Source organism: Motacilla alba, chromosome 5 (assembly GCF_015832195.1).
Source record: "Motacilla alba alba isolate MOTALB_02 chromosome 5, Motacilla_alba_V1.0_pri, whole genome shotgun sequence".
Taxonomy (NCBI): domain Eukaryota; kingdom Metazoa; phylum Chordata; class Aves; order Passeriformes; family Motacillidae; genus Motacilla; species Motacilla alba.
Window position 1 is genome coordinate 48,105,100 of NC_052020.1, and position 24,811 is coordinate 48,129,910.

The following is a 24,811-nucleotide window of genomic DNA, read 5'->3' on the forward strand; positions in this document are numbered from 1 at the left end:
GTTTTTAAAATATAGTATGGGAGGAAATCCAGGAATGTGATGTCATCAACAGAGCGATGAGTCTGCTGTGTTCAGGGAGGGGCAGTAAAACCATAAGTTAGACTCATTCATACTAGAGAAGGAGCTGTTACCAGAGACGTGTTGCACTTCACTCATTTGTATCTGCTCAGTGGTGAATTTTCAGTCAAGGTATGTTTTTTCACTTCTCTTTCATATTCAATGTGGTTTGTTGCTTCTTGGAAACCACTAATTGAATTCTTAAAATGTTTCTGGTTCAGAGACAAAAGAGCTGATATTATTGTTCCAGAAAAATGGAGGAGAAAAATGATTTTGCTAATGTGATTTTATAACTTGTTGGGTTTTGCAGAGCTATAATATTTCCAGAAAAATGCTTTATTTCAAAGTACCCAGTGTATCAAAGCCACAGGGGACTTCACCTGCCACAAATACTGTCCCGTGTACTGGAGGGTAAGGATTTCTCCTATCCGGATGGCGCTTCATGTCTGTAATTCTACCCTGGGCACTCTTTCTTTCATCTCACAAAAATAATCAGAAAGTACAAGCAGCTAACTTTGGTTTCAGCTGAGAAATTACCTACAAAATTGTAGGGAGAAACCAGAGTCAATTCTTTTCTGTACATACTGATAATTTTTTCTCTGTTTATTATTTTGATTGTAAACTTTGTTGGGCAGGAAGTGCATATGTGTGTACCTTACACTGCTAATCTGTCTCATCTGCACTGATTGAATGGCAAAGGCTAAACCTTTGAAACTTTTACAAAGGAGAAAGCTTTTGGGTGACATTTAAGCTGCATTATTAGTTTCTTTCTAAAATCTGTAGGCAAATAAAAAAAATTCAGGAGCTTGGCTCTTAAGGTGCTGATGAAAACAGAGAACTTAGTAGTGGTATTGTAATTAGAATAACAAAAAAAAAAAACCCAAATGTTGAAATATATGCTATACTTTTAGCTACTCATTTTCTTTTACTCAGTATCCTGAGCAGCCTTCTTAGTGCAATAATAGCAAATAGGGGTGTGCTTTTATCTGCTTTTATCTTAAACAGCTGTACATTTTCTTAGAAACTAGAAGACAGTTATCTAGCAAAAGAAATATCTATTTTCACATATGAGTCTCTAAGATTGAGGTATCAGCATATTTAGCAATATCAGTCATAGATATAGATAGAATATAACTTCTATCTGGTAATGTGCAATCATTAAGAAAAAAAATTAAGAGAAGCATTTTAGCACTCCAGGTTCATTTATAGACTTCCAAATAAGTTTGTCTTGTTTTCAGTGTGAATAGAGAAAACACAAACCAAAGGGATAAATACACCCAAGTTAATAAAGGCTTTGGAGTAGCATACCAGAGACATCTCCAGAAACCCTTTGCCAGGTTTTCCATTGGGCCCCTGAGCACATGCAAGAACAAGATTAATTGAGTTACTCAGTGTTACCTGAACATTTTGTACCGACAATCGAACAAAAGAACCGCCTTTCCTACTGAGTTAGAGCTTCCTGAAATTAGCATCCCATCCTTGCACAGGAAAACAGCTTTAAAAATTCTTGTAGCTATTTAATATTTCAAGCATTTTCTCAGGCAGAAAACAATAGGAATTTGGGTAAATTTTAGGACATTCATTATGAAGACACTACAATTTATTGTTTAAGAATGGTCAGTGTTTGATAATGTGTTTTTCATTAAAAGAAGGGGGTAGAAATCTCCTAGACACTCAAATTCCACTGTTTTTAAAGTCACAGTAGGAAAAAAAAATTCATATTACAAGTCTAGAAACACTTGTCAGAAAATAGAGCTTTGCTTTCAAAACAAAGTCCCTCTCAGTAACTAAATCAACTGCAAAAGTACACCTGAACCCATTAGCAATGCTAATCAATGTAAACTTAAGAAAAAAAAACACCAAGAAAAATGCTGTTTAGCTAAAACATCCACTTTTCTTTAAAATTATTCATAAGCCTTGTTCTCTTGTCACTCGTGGCTTTTTAAACCTCTCTCGCAAGTACTCCATACAGATGGGTTTTCCCCTACCTTACCAAAAGCCTTATCTTCCTTCCTTCTTGCATTTAGCACACTACATGCATGGAGATGGAAAGTTCTGCCTCTGCCTGGCTGATACCCAGCTGTAAAGGCACAGGGCACTTTAAAGTGGAGACAGGAGCTGTCCTTTGCCAGCCCTTTCTGGGCTTTAGTAAGTGTAGCTGCTCAGGAATCAGGCCCTGGAGCAGCCTTTGGGTGCTGACTCACAAATGGGGAGCAGGCACATGGCTGATGCAGATTCTCCCCTCGGCTGGGTGCCCTGAGCAGGGACAGAGGGAGGAGAGGGCATCCTGGTCCTGGGCCAGCCCCGAGGCAGGGGGAAAGCACAGAGGGTGAGAGCAATACTTGAAATTTGGGCCCCACAGGTTGGCTTCATACAGATCGAGCTGTGATCTCCACAGTGGCGACACCTCGTTCACTTAGAAGTAAAGCTAATGAGCTGGGACTGAGGGACTCTGGTCATGGTCCAGCACCCCATGTAGGAGTTAAATGTTAGAGAACAGGCACAAATTGGGATACAGACCAGAGAAACACAAGAAGCAAAGTTGCCAGCTGAAAGCACTTATCTTCAGTCTGATGATAGGCAAGTCCAAAGCATGCAGATGTTGGGGCAAAGCTGCTATATAAAACTTCACCAAAATACTTCAGGACTTTTGATGTTCTCTGAAAGGGTGGATTTGACTTACTTTTGCTGTTGTGCTATATTTAAGTCCCCTACATGTTAACTCCTCAACTTGATTCATCAAGGTTGGGTTGGTTTGTGTGACCCCTGCAAACAAATCTGATCATCCAGGTTTGCAGATTCAGTAGCTTTGCACACTAAGGTATGCCAGAGTGGTGATAGTATTGCAAAGACACTGTTCAGACTATGGTCAATTTGCAGAGAAGGGAGCTGTCAGAATGCAGAAATCCATATTTCCTATTCATTTTATCTGAGGTTACAGTTAAATGCCACCAAAAAGTGAGTGATCCATGGTAGAGAGCCAGGTCTTTTTAACAGGATTTATGCTTTCATGCCCAGAGGCAGAACTGGTCATAGATGCTTTTCCTCCTGCAGTGTTCCTGCCTTGGCAGAAAGGAATAAGCCCTTTGGGACCACACCCCAGTGGTGTGGAGGTGTGGAGGTGTTCTGTCCCTTTGCCATGGTTGTAAGATTTCTTATCAGTGTCTGACTGACTGAAGGGCTGCTGCTCTGAAGTGTCCTGGGTTACCAAAGAAGGACAGCAGGTCCCTCCACTCACACACATGGAGCACAGCAACGTGCCCCTTTCCTGATGTGAAGGACAAATTCCCTACAGGTAGTGGGCAGGCCAACAAACTGAAGTGTTTCATCAGGTATCCTCAGCATTTTTACAAAAAGCAACTGTTAAGCCTTCATTATTCAAATTGGGACCTAATCCTTAAACAAATAAGTAGGATAACAGAAATACTGCAGTACTTGTTGCTAGATTTTGGCTCAGTTCTGCATGCACCTCTCACCCCATTCTGCAGCAGTCTTTCCCAAGAATAAGTCATATTCTACAATCTGCATTGCATTTGGATTCTGCTTAGATTAGAAGCTGCTTGAGGCACAGTCTGTCCCTGTGCTTGCAAGACTTTTGCACACTGATTATCCCCAAAGCCTCTGGCCATTAGTGTAACACAGACAGTATGGCAGCATCTCCAGAGCTGTGCTCCTCGTCCTGCCTGCTAGACAGCAAAAAGAGCTCACCAAGAAAACAAGCAGATGGAGGCAGAGAAAAAAGAGATACAAGTAACTACACAAGCTAGATCCTCAGCTGGACTGAATGCTTGCAGTGCCCTCCAAATCAGCATCAGCAGAGTAGTGACAGATTGTAGAAGATAAGGTCTTTAGGATAAGGCTGCAGATCTGAGCAACTTGCTCACTGGTAGCCTGTTTAACAAACATATCATTGACACATCCTCTTGTTCTGGCCTCAGTCTTCAGAGGGAAAGGTCTGTGAAAGGCTGATTGTCCTAGCTGTGAAATTAGGAGATTACAAAGAAATGGATGCCATACGTGTTCCTTTTACCAATCTCAACAGATAAACCCAGCTCTGGGACGCATAATGTGCTCCAAGTCAAATTCTGGCCTTTGTAACTGTACAGCTTCAGTTCAACACTGAATTCAGACAATGCAAATTGCAATCAGCCTAGTGTCATCAGGCTGTTTATCATAACAGTCTCATCTCTGTCTGATACCTGAGCTCAAGGATGAATTTTTCTTTATTTATTTCTTCAGACTGAGTCATCTAACACAAACCCACCTGACACTGTTTGTACTCTGGGGAGCCCTCCACGTGCTCCTCATGCAGAATCCTGTTTTACCTGTTCAAGACCAGCTTGCAGATGGCTGTTCACCTTGGCATCACCTAGAAAAGTTTCCTGTGCCTGATCCTGCTAGTGCTGGGAGTGCACACAAGCCACTTTGAGTAAACAGCAAAAGACCAGGCAAAAGGTGTGAGGCACTGAAGGTGACCAGACCAGAAAGTGTCTGCTTTGTGGAAATTCTCTCTCCTCTCTCTCCATACACACACAGACATACATATATACATGTCTATATAGATACACACTCACAAACACATATTTAGAATTATGAGAATCTTGCCAGGGAAGTAAAATACATGTTCCTTTGCATATCCATGCAGCCCTGTCCTACCCATTGCTAGGGGATGATCCTACATGGATGGAACCTCCATAACTTTCCTCCCAGATTTTTTACATTGCACAAAACAACCGTCAAATATTTTCATCAGACATTTCAGATGTGTGCATCTATTAGGATAAGACACTAGTTGCATTTTTAAATTTATTTTCCTTTGCCTGGGCAAGGATCTTTTTTTCTTCTCTCACTTAATGCCACAATTTCCAAGTCATGAGGAACAGGGACTATCCCTCCTGGGCAGATAAATAAGAAAAAGCAGTTATTTGCTTCCAAGCCTGTAATCTGTGTAGAGATTTTCATTAAATGGCAAATTCAAATAAGACAAAGAATTTGGAATAGCTATTTACCAGAACAAGGGAACCAGTTGAAAACTTAAGAGCTTTCTCCATACCTGTATTTTTTTCTTCTCCTCTGCAAGTTGCAAGTTCATTTTCAAGCTAATACTAGTACAATCTGACCAAAGCAGTCATAGTGAATCAGACATGAATGCAGTTCATGAATGGCTGGGATATTGGCATCAGAAGTTTTAATTTATGGCATACACATTTTTTTAAAAAACAGCATGTGGAGGCAGGTCACATAAGACAACTGTGTGCACATAAGACAACCTTCTGATTATATCTTTCCTCTGAAAAACTTTTCTTTTTTTTCTTTAGAATAGTCACCTTATAGCTCATAAATTCCAGTCAGCTGGGTCAGCAAAAGGGACATTTCCCAGAAGTAGAAGGAAGTAGAAGTAACAAAGTGGAGTCAGTTTTGTGTAAGTGTTTCCCGCAATGCTTTGGGAACAGTCTTTTTTGGAAATGTAAGAAAACAATAATTAATTTTCTTCTACAATAGATGTAGTCTACAAATTGGCATTTAAATCATGCTACAGCTCATAACTGTACAGTATGAGACATCAGGAGTTCCAGTCTTTTACTCTGCCTCATGTATTTCTACAAACGGGTCAAATAGTTTCCACTGCACACTTGTCTCTGGTTTCAAAAAAGGGTTCAAGTAATATATTAATAAAGTTTGCCTTAGAATAAATGTACTTTGGTCAAATAACTTTTAAAAATCAAAGAAAAGTTTGACTTTTAATACAAGAATCAAACAATTTCAGATTTTGCACTGTTTTGAAACTGGGTAAAATATAGATCCAAACTGTGTAAACTACCTAAGTTTTCTAACATTTTAAATGAAAATCCCAGATGAAGCTCCCATAAGACTGGTATATACCCAACTTGGGCAAGAATCCTTATTCATTGTTTGATTTGGAACCCTTTACCCTCTTGGGAAATTAAACCCCTCTTTTCCCTTTCTTTCCTTTCTTCCATGTCAACATTTATATTTCTCCTTTTTCATCCTTTGTTCCTTCCCAACAGCAGCACTTCTCCTTTGCTTCCTTTAGCAGGGTTATGTTCCCTTCCAGAGCTCACATCGCTCGTTTCCTCTTCGCTTGTTCCTGCCCTGACATCCTGCCGTGAGCCTTCGCCGCCTGCCGCACAGAACTGTCGCGCACAATTCCACACTGAGCTTTCTCTTCTCCAGTGCTGACAAAAGTGATGGCTCACAAGGTCAACAGTGATGTGGTGAACTTAAATCAGGATATTTTTCAAAATTAACAAAGCTGGTCAGAAGACAACATTTCTGTTCCAGGGAAAATTGGTGAAGGGTCTTGACATTTTTTAAAAAAGCAAGAAAACAAACCACAGGAGAAATGTACACACAGAGGATAAATCTGCCTGGGAATGGGGAGCACTGATAAGGGACTTTGAAAGAAGCATCTCCCTTCTTAAGCAAGTGCCTGAAGGATAAACTGTAGTGAATTGCGCTCTTGCAGTCTCTGGGTTTTCTTCTTTTTTTGGAACTACTCCACTTTGTAAAGATATTGAACTCTTGGTTGGCCAGAGAGAGCAAGAGAGGATCTGGGTCACCTGCTAAACTGTGGGCAGTCAGTACATCTTCTCCTTTGTTCAAGATAAGATATGACATCTTTAAAACATTTTCTGTTATACTACCCAAATCTTTTGTGAAAAATCTTTCTTTTAAAATCAGTTTCTTCAGAAATTTTCTGTTTTGATAGTCATTTTAATAGGAAAAGAAAATTCTCCTCCTCCAACACTTTAAAAAGTAGCTCCTACATAGCTGTAGTAATATGTGAGTTTAAGGTACCAGAAAACATGATCCAGCTACTGGAGCAGAGCAGAGGGGCAGAATCCCCATCCTCGCCCTGCTGGCCACTCTGCTTGGGATGCAGGAATTGGCTTTCTGGGCTGCAGGTGAACCTTGCTGGCTCATGTCCAGCCTCCCATCCACCAGAAGCCCAAGTCCTCCTTGGCAGGGCTGCTCTCCATCCCAGCTTGTGTTGATATCAGGGGTTGCCCCAGCCCAGGAGCAGCAGCTTGCACTTGGCTTGTTGAACCTCATGAAGCTTTTGTAGGGTCACCTCTCAAGCATCCCTTCCCTCTGGGTGGAATTCCTTCCCTCTGGATGGCAACCCTTCCCTCCAGTGTGTCATTCACCTGCATCATACAACTTGGGTCATTGGCAAACTTGCAGAGGGTACACTTGATCCCACTGTCTGTATCAAAGACATGAAACTTTATCTTTTTGCTAGCTTTGGGTACAATAGTTTTTGAAGGAGCTGTGGTATATACTAAGGGAATCTGTTTCTCTAACTAAATTATTACCCTGTATTTTTTTGTTGGGTCTGACATTCTGGAAAGAGCAGATAGGACATATCTTCTTTGTAAACACGAGTGCTCAGAACCTGCATACGCAGAGTGAAAAACAAACTGTCTGCACCAGGTTCCAGCAGGACTCTGTCATCTCCTGTTGCTAACAAAGGGATAACAAAAATTAATACACTATTTAATTTCAACTCTGGCAAAGCATAAAAAGGCAAAATTAAAATGGTAATCCAGACACTGATTGTTGTGAATCAGCACTGTAAATTATACTACTTCTTAGCTGGAGAAGTGTCCTGAAGCTTCTAGATCTCTCAGTGTTGAAAGTCATATCCATGTTTGTACAGTTCAATCACCAAATCCCTATCAGCGTGTATTTGAGCACTTAAGTTCTAATAGAGATAGGATGCATTCCCACTAAAGAACTGTTGTCATTAGAGTTCCCCTGGGTTTTCAGTTGAAAAATACGCTCCATTTGGATTACATTTAATTTTTATCTGCTGCTACTATCAAAATCATTGCTATACAGTTTGAAGTTGACTATAGTGTGAATTACACACCATTTCTAACAGGTACATCTGGTTTTGAGCTTTTCTCTACAATATATAGAGCATGGGAATTTCTAGCTAAGCTATCTGAAAACTGACCTTTTTTCCTTTGCAAATACTTAATGTACTGGCAAAGTGAGGAGCAGATACACGAAAATAATATGAAATGACTGTCCCAGCTGCTCAAGAAACAACAACGTAGGAGGATGTGTTTGACCTAGGAAGGACAAGGCAAAATGGCTTTCTGAAGTTTATCATTTAAGAAGTGAAGCACATTACAGACTAGGCTTGTCCTTGAGAAGGGAACTCACCATTGCTTGCACTGCCACACTCTGATTTTAATTTTTAAAAGAGTATGAAATTTAAAATAAACAAAAAAAAAAACCCTAAAATTCTTTAATAAAGACAACCTGTCATTTAGACAATGAGTATCATGTCACATTTATATTGCTTCCATGACACAAATCAGCGATGCTAGGGACCATTCCCTTTGATGATCCACAAGAAAACCTATTCAGGAGGCTGAAATCTGAGTTTATAGTTTAGTGTAGCTGTTGTCAGAAGTTCTAAATTAAACTGAAGGACCATCTTCAGAAACCCATGAATTAGAGGTGCTAATCTGAACAAACTGGGTAACTATTATCTCTTCTGAATTTTACCTGTTCAAAATTAAAGCTGTAATTTCACCTGAGCATTATATAGTTATGGTTAGATACTTTCTAGCCCGTTCTGTTGTCAGAGCCTGAAGTGCTGTTTGGAAACTGAGCCATTACTCAGTGAAGCCATCCACATATCCCTGTGGTGAAAGGCATCAAGAAAACACAAGGCATTATTACTGATTCACAGGGAGAACAGATTCTGCCTGTGGTGCTTTCTGTGCTAAGGACTCCACTGCTTGCACAGAGCCATCAGTATGGCTCAGCAGTGGAAGCAGCAGTTGTGACCGAAACACGTCCTGCTGCTGGAAGGAAGGGCTTTGTAATTGCAAATGTGGTTTTCAGATATAATGTGACAGGTTAAAATGTCTTTTATGCTTTTGCTAATTACAGCAGAGTGAAATCATCAGTTACCTGTATGATAAGAAATGAGGAAAGCAGTAGTTGTCAAAGAAATCATTATTAGACTTTGTGGCAACAGCCAGTGAGCCACACATGCTGTGAGCTTCTGTGGGAGCTCTTTGCTGTTGGAGACACTTGGGTTTTCCTCAAAGGCCCCACCTGTGACAGACAGTGGTGAAAATGTGCAGGAAATGCTGCATTATTGCAAATACATGACAACAGCGTAAATATTATAGTGGATGGAGGCACTCAGGAGAGCAAATCTCTTTTTTTTTCCTAAATGGCTGCCAAAATGTCCTCAAGGTGCTAGAAGTAAAGTGCTTTCAGGGCACAGAGCCAGTTCATATGAAAGGCAAATCTCTCCATTAAATATTTAATGCTCAGAGGGACCAATACTAAAAAATACTATTAGGCCATTAGACCTTCACATTTTACATAGTCATGAGAACCTAATGCTGTTACCCAGGGAAAAGAGCAGTATTTCAATTGCTAAGAAAAAGGTGTGGCTAAACTGAGCTGAAGAGGTCTTGTGGGAGTAATGCATCAAAGAGCAAAATCTTTAAAGGACATCCACGTGCACGTTAGGGAGGGAGCCTTGAGTGGAGGTTTGTGCACTGCTGAACAGCTCTTCTGTGCCTCCACTACAGCAAGGTGAATAAAAGGGCATCACTAACTAATATTCTTGGGGAATTGATATGCTTCAGGACTTACAGCCTTTTCCTCTTACCATTCCACCTCTGAGACTTTGCTAATATCACCCACTTCTTTCTGTAGGCTATTCCTGTCGTTCTCTGTAATGAAGATATCAAGCAATTTATTTCACTAGCATGGTTCATCAGTGCTCTCCTGTCTTTTATACTGAGATCAAGACTGTAACTAAACTAGATGAACCCCAAGACCAGTTTTGAGAACCCACACTAGGAACAGCTCAGCTCCTCCAGCCCATGTCCCAAAAGCTGTCATCAGCCAGGTGAAAATTCTCCTTTTTCTTTTTCAGTTTAGATGGTTTTGGCCTGGTTCTTGCAATAGGTTTGAGCAATCTGGGTTTCAGGAAAGACTGCTTTCTAAAGCAGGAAATTCTCACTTTAAGAAAGAAATATAATCTAAGTGCACAACCTTCTCTTGATACGATCACTAGCTTTCCATTTCTTTATTACTGGTTACCTTAGCTATTCACTGGGCTCAGGGTATTGTCTGCCAGTTGAGAGGCACATTGTACTGTTTGATAGCATCAGACCTGCCATTTCACATGGTATCAGACTCCGGCAATGGATATTAAATTGGTCTCACAATGCTAGTGTGTTAAGCTCTTAATTTTGTAGTGGTGATGGGGCACAGCAATCCCTTGTCTACAGCAGAGAATTCTTGTGGTGCCTGCAGAGCTCAGGGGAGTAGATACAACCACCTTTGACTGTTCCAACTTGGTAAATTTACATGACATATTATAAGGGACATTTTAGTCCCTTATTTGTCTTTGTACTACACTTAATTTGTGCAAGCTTTGTCAGACACCACGAGTACAGGAATGTTAGGACAAGACAGGGTTTCCCAGCAGTTACTGACACCCAACAGGGAGCCCTGTGAGGTTCCTAGGGCCAAGGCACGTTGCTTTCATTCCAAGCACTGCTTTGAGAGCACTGTACAAATGTGCAGTTTGGCTTACAAGACAGTTCAACTGGGGGAGATATTATCAAGCTGGGCAGTGAACCAGCTAGGAACAGGAATAAATTATGTTAATATATACATCATCTTCTCAGCAACAGAACCAATGTCAAGCATAAACTCTGCAAATCTTAAAAATGTAAGCAAACCACAATCTGATCATAGCTCCTGTTTGCAGGAGGCCTTCCAGCTAACAACGGAAAATACAAATCATTTTGACCAAATATGAAAATCAAGTAAACAAAACCGAAAAGATCACAAGTCAGACATAGCTGCAGACCTTAAGCTCACTGTTATGCTCAGAACTTTCTGAAAGCAAATTCTAACTACAAATTTCAAGACAACAGTATGCAAAAGTAGGCTAACCCACTATCACATACACGGGAAAACACAGAGAACTGATAAGACTCAGTGTCAGAAGCATGATAAACACATGCATGGGCCTGACTGGGCTCACCCTATCTCTGAAAGAGCAGACGTTGCCTGTCACTCCCCCAGCCTTAACCTGAACTTGAGGTGTGGGCTGAATCTTAGCCCATGCATGGTTCCTGTGAAAATGTTCTCAAGGATAAATTCATGTGGATGACTGCTCTTCATTCCTGCAGTGCTTTGCAGTTCCACTCCTACTGCACCTCCTAGATTTCTCACTCTCCTGAAACTAACCTAAATGCTAGTTGCTGGCTGAGCTCTGGACAGTGAGCACTCATGATTAACCTTACCAGTTCTCATATAGGAAATGCCAAAAGAAACAAACCAAAATAACCTTCCAGCCGTGCAGAACGAGCTTGTGGTCAGTTTTCTCCTGTTTGAATATTTTCCTTCTCAGTTGTCAAAACATTTTGAGCAAGCACACTACAATACACACAGAAAAAGTGTAGATCCAGCTGTGACTTGTGTTGTGTAAGATTTATGTGCTTTGCTGTTAGAGTCAGAAAGTTATCATCTTGGTTCAGGGACACCAGGCTGTGGAGCAGAGTCACGTTAAGTCTGAGGCGCATCCAAGAAGATCAAATCCTGAAGAATTCAAGAGAAGAGCAGCAAGTATTTACAAGGAGGGGGAGAAGGAGTTGTGAGATTGAGACTGTAAACCTCAAAACTGATGATATCTCCAAAGATAGAAGATTCAGATTTAATATTTATTTAAGTATCTATACTAACTGAAAATAGCTTCATAAAGATAAATACTCTCAATCAACATTATTCAATAGGCTTGTAGCCTCCTGGCATACAGGCATGTGAATCACCCAATTTCCAGCTTTCATTTTAAGTTAAACAGAATAGAGATTTGGAAATAGATCTTTCATCTGCCCAATGACTACAAAGAGAAGAACAAACTGGCTTATATTTGTTTAACACTCAGATTTAATACCTTCATATACTTCATTTCTTCACAGACATATACAGTCTTTAGAAAGCTAGAGATGGAGGAGAAAATAACTGCTCTGTAAATCAGAACAGCTTAAAATTTCTAAGCTGTTTGATCAGCAGAAATTGTACACTGGGAGGATGTGAAAGGCAGTACACTGGGAGGATGTGAAAGGCAGTGATACCTGTTTTCAGAGCAGTTATCTTTGGAATTAAACTTCTTTCTCTGCTCATGCACTACAATTATAAAAGTGGCTGAGAAGCATAGGAAGTTCTACTTCAGGTAGTTCTACTAATCCATCATGTACAAAAGGGAAGGGAAAAGCTGCACAGCATTAGCATAAAAGAAATCTTCAGGAAAACTAAATGCTAAACCAGATATTCAGGTCTAAATTTAACTTATGGACTTGCTGCTGTGAGCCCATCACCATGAACATGTTTTGTATGTATCACACTTTCAGCTCTTGATGGCCCCACAGTTGCAGAACTCCTTTATTTTATTGATAAGCCCTCTCTAATATTAGCAGCAGGTTCATTGTCCATCCTCATATTTCATTCCTTCATCCAGGCTGTGACTTGCTATGATATGTTTCATAACAACTCTAGAGCACTGTTCAATGGATTTGGCATTTCCCGTTACTTATTTGCTTATACCCTTCCCTTTTTAATTTAATGATGCCTATCTCTGCAAAAGGAATGTCCTCACTCAGTGTATCACCAACAGCAATGTTTTCCTGGATATTTTCTGCAGGCTGAGATCCGGGAAAGATTTCCAAACCAGAGGAGTTACATAGCTCCAAAGAACAGCCCAGTGAGTTAACACCTGCAACAAAAGTGCAACTAAACCTTTATGGCAAGAGTGCTCCATCTAGTCCTTATGCTCACCACTGACTGTTGTGCCCATGTAGCCTTGTAACAGGCCAGCTGAGAAATTTTCACAGGAGACACTGAATCCACTCACTTTTATAAAGTAATCCTAGTGAAATTACTGCTTACTTCTTACTATAACACATAGCATTTATAAATATTACAGTGGGAATGACAGGTGATCTGAGCTGCCCATGGCACGGGGGTGGAATTAGATGATCTTTAAGGTCCCTTACAACCCAAGTTATTCTATGTTTCTATGATTTTGTTGTTGTTGTTGGCCTTAATCCAACTGGAATTTTCATTTATTAGCACAAGAAGTGCAAATTCAGGAATTTAGGTGGAAGGTCTGTAAGCCAACCTCTTGCTCAAAGCTGGGTCAGCTACAAAATCAAACTATACTACTCTGGCCTTTTCCAGCTGGATCTTTGAAACTTTGAGGATTACAAGGCTGAAATTTAATGTTTTAGTGGCTGGAGACACTTGCAGATTCTGTGTTTTGACCTGAAACAGCCTCTAATGTTGAAAGTATTATTTCTCACTTCAGATTAAACAGAATTCTTGTAATAAATCTGCTCTTTCAGAGAAACAGCAAAATCTAGCATTGGTGACATTTGCAATGTTTTGGAGGTCATCTTAATTGAAAAATTTCTAAAATATTGATGGCAGCAAGTCAGAGGTCAAACATGGACTAACTCAAACATCATCACCAAATCTGAACTAAATCAAAACTTTATAATGAGATGAGCCCTTTCCCTTATGCAAAGGTGCTGAGATCAGAACACTGCTTCTCTCTGAACTGGTTCATATTTTTCTTCTCCTTCTAGTTCTCACCACAGTCCAGCCATGCTGTTCTTCTCCATTTCAGCTATAATTACTTTGCTCAGAGATAATATCCTTTTGTCAGAGTCATCACAGTTATTGACTGGGTTGTATAAAGAGCATTGAAAAATACCATGCCAGATTTCTAAAGTTAAAAAGTATAGGATATTTTTTTAGGAAATTGTAACTCTGGAGAATTTAAAGTAAGAATTTTCAAGATTTCCACTTGGAAAAAAAATATATATTATGCAAATTTCTTTGCATAAAAGTTATATATAAAAAATATCTATCCTATGCATTGCCCTTGATTAGACTTCTGCTCTTTCCACACCTTTCTTTTGCTGGAGTTGAGTGGCTTCATCTCCCACACAGGGAGAAAAATTAGTAGCCTCTTCTCACCTTAGTTTCATTGTTATTGAAATAACTACTTTAACAGAACAACTTTTCCCCCCCATTTTTCCCAACATAGTAGATGTACATACCTTTAATGGTAACTGCAGAGCAATAGTTTCTTTCCATGGTATGCTTCAAGCTTACACAACAAATAAAATCTAAAATTTACACTTTCGAGAGGTAGCTCCTCTGTATATTTTCTTTACTGCCTTAATTTTCTGGCAAACTATGGAGCTGATTTGTGTTAAAATTAATTTTTTTCTTTTACAAGGTTATTTTTGTCCCAGGCAAGTTCCTGAATCTGGTTCAACATGAAGCTTCATAAACTGCAAGGGCAGGAGTAAGATAAAAGGGACAGTGAAGAGTAAATGAAAAGCAGGAAACCTTTAAGTTAACACTGCCACAGAAAGTGTCCCCTGATCTACAACCCCAAATGTAGTAAAGCCCATTAGAGATTCATTATACAAAGATTGGAAATTAAAAATTAATGTTGTGGGATCTGTAAAAGCAGAACATTTTAGGAATGTTTCCCACACTTCCTCTATCTCTCCAAAATAATTAATGCCTACACAGAAAGACAGAATTAAAAGGACATTCAGAGAATGCTTCATAACATGTTTCAGAGATGCTACAAGAATTATATAATTTTACCTTCCAATATTCATCCAGGTAAAGACACAAACCCAACCCATTCTGAAGCCAAAGAGAGGGGTATGAGCAGTCCCCTTGGGCTTGGATTAGGTGGAAACAAGAGTCTCTGTCAGCTGGGGATAGATGACAAAGGAGTTTTTTTTTTCAGGAGTAAAGGTTGCAAGAAGATCAGGTTGAAATAAAAGCTTTGAAAATAAACCTTATGGAGAAGGTATAGAATTTATAAACAGGGTGGGTTGCCTGTATTTCTGTTGATACTAAATTCTGAATGTAAGAGTCCACCACTGAAGCTCAATCTCCCAGCACACCTTTGGCTTCTTGCTGAGCAGTGCCTCTGCTTATGCCATCCCATCACACGTGCTTCAGCCCTGCCAGACCTGTCGGCATGGCTGGAGGAGAAATTATGCATTGAGATTGTTTTGTTATAATCCATTACTAAACAAAAAACTCCTTTCCCTCACAAATCGACATTGCCAGTAACCAAATCCTCCAAAGCTGTTAAAATTAAACTGCTCTCTCCTTGGCCAGCAAATTCCTGTCTGATGGTCACAAATGAGGCAGTTTAGGGGACATCACTCCAGCCTCCCAACAGCTTGCTGAGTCTATCAGGTTTACACTCCGAGCTCCTGAGGGCAGCACTGGTACTTGCACGGAGTCAGCAGGACTGCCAGGCTTCCTTGCACAGACCACACTGCAGAAGACCTCCCTTACCTACAGCAGCTTTTGAACTCCTGTTATTTCCCATTTCAGTGGCAGCAGATCTTTCAGGCCCTTTTTCCTCTCGTGGCTCTGGCAGCTCCTGTGTTACACTGACTGTAGCTTTTATATTACCATGAAGAAGCAAGGCTGCCTGGCAAATAGGCACCACCAGGGACACTTGGGTGCCCAAGCTGAGCTCAGATGTTCAGGAGGACAAATTCACACAAAAAATACAAAGTGTCGAAGTAGGCTGGGCTCTGCAGAGAAAGAGAGTCAGAGGAGAGGCTGGGGCAGCCCTTGATATTTCTTTCTACAGCTAATATATTTTCTAAAATATCACTGTGTCAGAAGTCAGCCAGTGCCTCTCACTTTGCAGCCATTCATTCAAACCCATATTTTTGCTCCCAGCTTTTCCTCTCCTCTGTGCCACTGACCCCCAGCTGTACATGGAGCTGTGTGTATGTGTGGCAAGCCAGATATATGTCTCTGAAAACCCTTTTGGCCACTGACAGCACTTAAAGCAAACCAGGTAATTGTAAAATTCTGCTAGGGATGCTGCAGTCTGGGTGTCATACCTATCCTTCACACGGCCTTGCTAAGAAATCCCTGAAAAAAAATAAGGCTGCTTTCTAGGCAACTTCCATCATGGATGATCATCCATCAGAGAAACTCCTCATTCGGAGAAGACTAGTGAGGCCTTGAGCCCACTTGATCCTTTGTCTTTGCAAATTAGACTGTGTAGGAAAACATCAGGACTATGTACCTATGCTTTTAAATATTCTCTCTTTTGCTCCAGCAAACAACATTATAGCAGTTAACATCATAACAACATTCATCTGTTTCAGGCTCCACCTCTTCTCTTTGAGGACTAAATTAGCAAGGTTAATATTATGACAACCTCAGAATATACTAATTACAAATTTCACACCTTGTTTCTGCAAAACATGTAATCAGCAAAGTCACAACAGCTGTAAAATATGTCACAAAGTCTCTCTCTTACTCCCACAGAGTAGATTAGTGCAGGTGGCGTTGAAGTAACTTGAACTCATTACACATTTCAGAACTTGTCCTTGTATGAGACTTGACTAAGAGCATCATGAGACATTTAGTTATTCACTGTATGGAAATGTTTAGCATAACACAAGGAAAGATTAACACCAGTGGCAGTACTAGTAGAGTCATGAGTTCAGTAGCTTTAGGGCTTCATCCAGACCCAAAAGAGATGGTGAAAAACACTCACCTGAAGCAGCCTATCCCATCTGGGGAGTAAAGCTGTGCCAGAGCTTGCATTAACCCAGCAGCAGCATTAACTGAGCTCTGACCTTGTTTCCCCTATCCTTCCATTCCTTAGCTCATATCTCTTGATCCTTAGATGGCGTTTTGCTCCAATTCAACATATTCCCCTCCTTGTCTTTCAAGAATTTCCATAGCCCCAGCACATATTGCCGTAACATGGAGATTTACCCTCCACATTCTAGGATTAACCACTCTGCTGCACTCCAGGTGTTGTCCTTGGCTTGCTGATTAACTCATGCCTCTCTTCTGGCATGCTCCCTCCAGTGCTGTATGTGTGGGTCAGTCCTTGATCAGCAGGACATCCCAGGAGTTTGGCAGGAGACACCAAGGTGCCCTGGTGCCTGCCCAGCCCTCAGAGTTTCAGGCTATGGCCCTGGTGACCACGACCTTTTTGGAGTCCTTCTCCTCCTGCCTGTAATGACAATCTAACAGCTGATCATCCCTTCTTCCCAGTCCCTCTGCAAGGGTTCCTCGCTTGCAGCATTGGCAGGATCTTGCAATAGCCAAAGAACACCCATGAGCCAGCTCCAAAGCCCTCCTGCCTTGGCGAGGGCAGTGTTTGCAAGACGCACAGGGCTGGCTGCCACCAGCACTTCCAGGCCATGACTGCCTCCCACACAGGGCACCCTGAAACACCCTCCATCAAAACCTTGTCATTTGTTCCCAATGCTATTGAAAAAAATACTCCAGAACAACATGAGATAATGACTGACAGTGGGTTTTATAGACTGCCAAGGAGGAGGTTCACAACAGGATGTGAACTCCCTCAGGTTCAAATTTAGCCCCCACAGGGGTCCCTCAGAATCAGTAATGATAGATTAGTTCAGCTGGGCAGCGTTTCAATCAAGACTGCCACATGAAATCTTACTGAACGTCCCTGCTGAGATATTAGGTTTGTCTTGCATTGCACAGAAAGTATTTGTAGAGCATGTGTGAAAGGATCACATTTATTTTCACTAAAATATGACAAGAAAACAGCAAATCACTGCTTTCTGTAAGCTGTGGCTTTGTCAATCATAATTTATTCAGCAATCACATACTTTAAATGAGTCTCCTGTGCGATATAGAATAGCATCAAGCACATAATCTTAACCGTAAACATTAGGGCTCGTAAATTGATAATTAGCACATTTTACCTTGTTCACTCCCCTATTTCCAGCAATGCATTATGGAAGGACTTGAGCTGAGGACCAAGGAGGCAGGTTGCCAGAAGCCCCATGTCATGGACTTGGTGACATCCTAAATAGTCCTTGCACACTGCTCCTAGACCACAATAACATGATATAACTAACTTATTTTAAAGGTCTTTTCCTTCTAAAACCAAAATCTGAAAGAGATTAATTGCAGAGGAAATAGAGATAAGTCAATATGCAGTTTTGGAGCTGCTATTTGCTGTAAATTAAATTCTGTAAATTAATGTAATGAGGGAAAATCCCAGAAAAAGCCAGCATGACCTTTATGACCACTCTCTGAATTACTAATGCTGATCTTATTAAATATGTGCATACATCCAACCTCAAAGTGTAAAACAATGCACTTAATTTTTTTTTTCTGCTGGTTCACAGCCTACTACCAGCAGAAGAAACAGTTTCTGTTAATTGCATCAGGCAACAGAACTGCTCCATGCACAGATGACCTCTTGTTGCCCATCCATTAGTATTTCACTTCCTATGTGTTTTTACAGTGAAAAGTGCCAGCACAGAAAGAAAGGGGGACTTGAAACTGCTGTTTGCAATTCGTTAGTGGCAGCCCTTACATCCACACAAGCTGGGCTTTGAGATGTTTAAGTGCTACAGTGTTTTATTAACACAAAGTACACAAAATATGACCATCATTTTTCATCAATTCTGCAACCAATAGCCAAATTTCTGTATGCATATTAAGCATTGATACCAGCCAACAATTCCAGCAAGCAGAAAACAAGTGAGAACCCTCATCCTTTCAGGAATTGCAAGTGCATCCCTTTTCACTGCCAAGTTACCACTTCTATAGGACAAATGTCTTAATTAAAAATACATTTGAAAAGCTTCCAATCAAATGATAATATAAACAGTGGTTATCATAAAGACCTAAAAAAAGACAAACAGTATTTCTGTCACTCAGTCCAGAGAATTATACGTACAGATCTGGGAAGCCAATCTTGCACTTGAATAATATCTCAGCATTCATTATCCAAGAACACAACAAGAAAACACAGTTAGCATTTTACCAGTAGTGAGTGATGCTGCACACTCACCTTCTGTTTGCTTCTAGTAACATTTAAGTGCACATCTGACATTTCAATAGCTCCCTGTACGAGCCCAGGCTGTTCTGATCTGTAGAATGTTTACAGTATTCTGGTTTTCAGACTGTGCTCTTGCACCCAAGCTGGCTGACTGCAGACAGGTTCTGGCTTATAGGATGGCCACTGTCTCTACCAGATTGCCAGCCCACCCGCTGCACACCTCTTAAAACTGAGCTCCCTCAGGAAGGTTGTACCATTTATCCCTACAGAGACTTGGCTGCAGAAAGAGACTGCAACACAGAGACAGAAATACACAGACGTTTTCAGTGAAAAGCTGAGAAAGGCACACTGCTGGCAAACACTGATGCCTCAGCATTCTCAATGCAAACTAGAGCTGCAAGCTAAGTGTCTCTTTATTGCACAGTCATAACATTTGGGAAAATAGATGGTGTTCTTTGGGAAGGAAGCACCACTGAATTCCAGTCAATTCTTGCTCTGCAGAGGAGGGTGTAAAATGTTACAGGATGTGACACAGAACTAGCAGCTTTACCACGAGCAACCTGACACACAAGGTACACCTATCCTTTAGGAGACCATGGCTAATGAAATAAGAAGACAAACTAATGATGAACATCCTCAAAGCATTAACAAAGACTTTCTTCAGCTCAGTTCTAGTAAATAAAGGCTTCTAAATATTCTCTTCAGTTAATCCATTCATAACAGTATCTGTTGTTGCTGCATCCCCTCTGTTTTGCTTGCCTAAAATTGGTCCAGACAGTCCATAGCAATGCAGTCTGTAAAACATCCTACAGACACACCCAGTGTCTAGGAGAAGCAGCCCAGGGAACTGCAAGCCTGTTCAAAAGCTATGCTTCAAGGACATTAGGAAACGCAAAAGACAGCTTTTCTTATTGTGTCTTTTGCAGCAATGAGCTAGATCTAGCAATCTCATGTCATCTATTTTTCTCTTCACAGAAATGGTTTCCATCACAGCTGAAAATGTTACGCAGCTGTACAACATGACTACCCAGAAGCTCACAGTCAGCCCAGAATATTTCCACAATAATTCAGGAGTGCATCAGATAGATCAATATGAATGTGTTAGTGCAGACGTGTGGAAATGGCTACAGGATTTTCAGCCTGGATTTCTCTGGTTTATATTTATTCTGGGATCAATAGAAAATTCCTTTGTGCTCACCGTCCTGTGTTTCCACAAGAGTAGCTGCACAGTGGCTGAAATTTACCTAGCAAACATGGCATTTGCTGACCTGATGTTGGTCTGTACTTTACCTTTCTGGGCCATTAATATTTCTAATAATTTTCATTGGCCTTTTGGCCAGTTTCTCTGTAAAGCCATCAACATTATGAGTTACATGAACTTATATTCTAGCATTTATTTCCTGACACTAGTGAGCATTGACCGCTACCTGGCCTTAGTGAAAACCATGTCCCTTGGACGCATGAGACGAACCGTCTGTGCCAAATGGAATTGTTTTGTAATTTGGACATGTGCACTGCTCCTGTGTTCACCTACAATGGTGTTTCGAAATTTGCATTATTTTGAAGACTACAACATCACAGCCTGTGTTCTTCTTTACCCAGCTAGCTTCTGGGAGCCCACAAACAACTGCTTGCTGAATGTTGTGGGGTTTGTGATCCCATTCTGTGTAATTACCTATTGCACTGTGCAAATCATCAAAGCCTTACGAAGCAGTGAGCTACGAAAAATGAAGGTAGTCCAGACAGAGAGGAAAGCCACCATGCTGGTCTTTGCTGTGCTTCTGCTGTTCATCATTTGCTGGCTTCCATTCCAGATCAGCACATTCATCGACACAATCCGTTACTTCTCACCCACTCTCAAATGCCTGGAGGACATCAATGACATACTGACCCAGATAGCCACGTACTGCTCCTTTAGCAACAGCTGCTTGAACCCGGTCCTGTATGTGATTGTTGGGAAAAACTTCCAGAAGAAGGCTGTGGAATTCTACAAGGACTTGTTCACAAAGAGGTGCAGAAAATCACAGTCTGTGCAGATGGAAAACTCCCTGGACACTTTAAGAACTTCCATTTCAAGCGAATATCCAAGGAAAAAGTCTGTTGTGTCATTACCCCAATAGCATAATTTTAGGAAATCCTTGAAGGAAGAAAGCCTTCTAACATGTCAATCTCCACTCATATCCATCTGCTATGGGTCCACAGAGTAAACATGTGGTAGTGTTCATTACGTGAGGGAAAAGAGTTGTTTGATCTTAGTGGAAATTCCATAAAGAGACCTGCTTCTAATGTTACTGGATGTTTTCTGTGATTGAATCCTATTTTGTAGCTTTCTTATATTTTCATGGCTGAATGATACTTGGCACATGCCTCACTTGAATGATTTTCTAAGGTGTACATACAGTTCTCCAAACAGAGCCCCAGTACAGAAGCAATTGTCAGGATTGTGCAGCTACATATGGTACCCTTAATAGTGTGTTAGATAAGGTTTTTGATCTGGGAGGGACTTGCATCTGAGTAAGTTCTGTTAAGTGAATCCTGTAGGATGCATTTTTAGATGTGTCCGTCTTTTGGGATTTAACTTCTCTCTTCAGTCATCTGAAACTATCTGATTTTTTCATTAACAAGCAGTGCCTTTTTGCAACTGCTCCAGTTAGTTACAGATTTACATGAGCAAGTAGGTATGAAAAGTAGCTGAAAAAAAGGTAAAGCAATAGTGGAAGGGAACCTGCATGAAGTTAGCTGAGTTTTCTTCATAGAAGATTCTTTACCCCTTCTACCTTGGAGTGAAAGCATTCACTTACTCTTTTTGAGTGAGCAAATGCTATTTATATTCATGCTTACACTTCAGGTCAGAGACTCAGGTTTTTGGTATTCACAAAGCATAATTAATGTTATTCAATGGATATATAAAATCTCAGCACAACTTGTATAATCTCACAAACAGAAGAAACTGAGAATATGAAGGAGAGTATCACCTAACTCCATTAGAAATCTAACTGAAGATAACAGGGGTCTTGAAAGCTCAGACTATTCAAGTATTCAGATTCTAGTAATACCTACATTTTATTTGTAGAGTTAATCTGTGAGATTTTAATACAAGATAGCTTTTCCCAGCTGGACTGTATTTTTAAGCTAAGTTGATTATACACATAAAGAGACTCATAGTGTACTGAATTGTCTGTATGCACTTTAACCTCTAGGAACCTTGATCAAAACTGAGTGGAAGATTATCAAAGTTATGCTGAAACTAACAGTCTTCATTCTTTTCAAAGCACTTAAGGTTACAGCTTCTAAAGCTACCAAGGGAAATGGAGTTTGGTGACATGAGTAAACTCAGATGGCAACTACATGGTCTTTATCTGTCAGAGCTTGAATGGAGCAATAAACTTCCTTTAAGATGGGAAATTTGTATTAAACCTTCAAATAACTAAACCACAAAATATAAGTGTGCTGATGTGATTTAAAGACTAAGGGATTTAGATCACTGTATATGATTTGAAGGCAATTTCCATGGTTTTTCTTTGATAGGCCAGTATAATCCTATGTCGTAAATACTTCTATTGCTCATCCTTTTTATTGTCTGAAGCAATGGGGACAACTATGATGAAACACTTCAAGGCTTTCTGTTATATCCAGTGTTATCATACTGTCACATCCATGAGCATGCTGTTCATGCAACCCTTACACAAAAGGAGCTCCATACAGAGGTTATTGAGGCAACAGAAGTTATTTTTGAGTATTTGGTACTGAGAAGTAAAATATGAAAATGTTATTATGTTAATATCACATTAATTTAAATAATGTAATTATACAGGCACCTTTTTTTTTGTTATGAAGTAAGCATATACAAAAGAAAATAAAGTACTTTGAGAAATTAGATTTCCTGGCATTTTCTTCTCTAGCCTGCATCCTGTTACCAAGGAATTATTTGTCAGAAGTTCAGCTGTTCCAGGTGCTTGGCTTCCCAGTACACCAAAGGAAAGTGAGCTGAAACAACACAATTTTAGCTGCTTTGAGATCTTTCTTTTCAGGTCCCATTTCTGAGTGCTGTTGACCACCCTCCGTCCCATTGGAAGTTTAAATCAGAAGTAAGGCAGCTAAGGGTACTGAAATATTTCTGGTAGCTTTTCTCTGCCTGCTGACAGCTCAAGGTGCTATGCAGACACCAGCAACAATGGAAAGCCCCTGCAGCAGCTTCTGCACACCACAGAACAGACAGTGTCAGCTCACAAATTGTTTCATTACCATTTTCCTGACTCTTCAGTGTGATGACACGTTAGTGGTATTCACATGAACCATTTATACACGCAAGAAAAAAACCCAAGAAACAAAGTGTAACAACCAAGCTACATCTGACCTACTGATTGTTTCCAGTCACACTTGGCTCCCTTCTGTTCTACTGAAACATGACAAAATATGAAAAGGACTTTTGCTAATATGAGGTCAGACTCTGTCCAGAGAATTTCAGAGCTGAAGATGGCAAACAGTAATCATCTCTTTTTATTCTTCTTTATCCTGTCCCCTTTTTACCTCTGCTCCCATCTTCTCTCTTACTGAGGCTGCCACAACTGTTATCAAGACTTTGGCATGCAAAGAGCTCATTCAGTCTGACAGAGGTGGGGACCATGGCCAGAGGAATGGTAAGGATATCAACAACCAGATGATATTTCTGGCCTTCAGCATTTACAGACAGGAATTATTCTCATTTCTCCGCTCTCTCATTTTTCACATGGATTATTGCCTTCACTTTAAAAATTAAGAGTTTAGGAGCTGTCACACAAGCTGCAGGTGCTTGCTGCAGACAGGAGAAATTTGCTCTTTTTTAGACAGGGTTTCAGTGGAGGAGTTAGGATCTTGGTTCAGTTCTCCCAAATCCCTAAGCAGTCTTTAGCCATTGAATCATCTTTCCATTCCATTCAACCTATATTGGCTCCTTCATATTTTGCTGTTTCAAACTCTGTAAACTGTAGTTAATAGGGCTTGATTATTAGCACACTGTGGTGGTACCAGCATCATTCTTTAGGAATTGTAAATAACTGCACCAGAGTTTTAGCTCTCCTTAGCACTCTGTATAGTGTATATAAAAAAATCCAACAAAGTTGAACAAAGAGTTTTACCTCAAAAGGTCATGTCAAAAACCTTCTCTGCTGTTACAGAACAGATGAACAGTTATAGCAGATAATTAGGCTGATTTGCCAAACATTTCAGTAAAGAAAACAAAATCATTAAAACATGCTGATGCAAAAAGATAATTTGTCCCAATCATTAAAGGCTCCAGCCATCTTAAAAGGAAGATTTTTAATGGCTGAACTGTTGGACCAAGAGCCAGAACTCTGGACACCTTTGGGATTTTTAACATTTGTCTACCTTGTAATGTGTGTGATAATTAAGAGTCTTACCTCTAAGTTCAACACAGCTCTAAAAATGTTTACTTTCTACAGGAAACTCTGCCTAGACGGTGTGACTGAAGATCATTCTAGCTTAAAACATAAACCAACATGCTGTGAGCATCCTGAGCTGAAGGTGCCAATAGGCAGATATGCTTTTTACTGTAAAAATCCTTAAATATTTACTCTTATTTTTAAACTAACCCTTCACATTCCTTCAATTCATGGTCCATTACACCTGTGAAAACTGTGAAATGTTACTAGATCTTTATATACTCTCTATAGGTTGAAATGAAGAATTAAGTTGTAAAGACACAATAAATTAAATCCCCTTTCTATATAAAGTTACAGCTTCTTCTGTAGACTTGTTCTAAGATCTTTAAATGCTGGAGCTACTGCAGTGCCTATTCACTTTTTCTACTAAACACATTGACTTCCAATTTTGAAT

The 24,811-nt window shown here is 40.2% G+C and overlaps 1 protein-coding gene across 3 annotated transcripts; it reads left to right on the plus strand.

The window, feature by feature from the left end:
* On the plus strand, positions 1–24,403 carry BDKRB2 (bradykinin receptor B2). Of its 3 annotated transcripts, none has more exons than XM_038138999.1 (3): positions 1–189; positions 12,776–12,835; positions 19,952–24,403. In XM_038138999.1, exon 3 carries the CDS (start codon positions 19,954–19,956, stop codon positions 21,094–21,096), a length of 1,143 nt encoding a protein of 380 aa, XP_037994927.1. In that variant the 5' UTR covers positions 1–189; positions 12,776–12,835; positions 19,952–19,953; the 3' UTR covers positions 21,097–24,403. The 3 variants fall into 3 exon arrangements, with proteins under 3 accessions (XP_037994927.1, XP_037994928.1, XP_037994926.1); XM_038139000.1 differs by lacking the exon at positions 12,776–12,835 and adding an exon at positions 15,865–15,985; XM_038138998.1 differs by lacking the exon at positions 12,776–12,835 and having other exon boundaries at positions 3–189.
* Positions 24,404–24,811: the final 408 nt, after the last annotated feature.

What these genes read in the sequence shown, in the direction of transcription:
- BDKRB2 (XM_038138999.1), top strand. Translation starts at nt 19,954, where the DNA reads ATGGTTTCCATCACAGCTGAAAATGTTACGCAGCTGTACAACATGACT.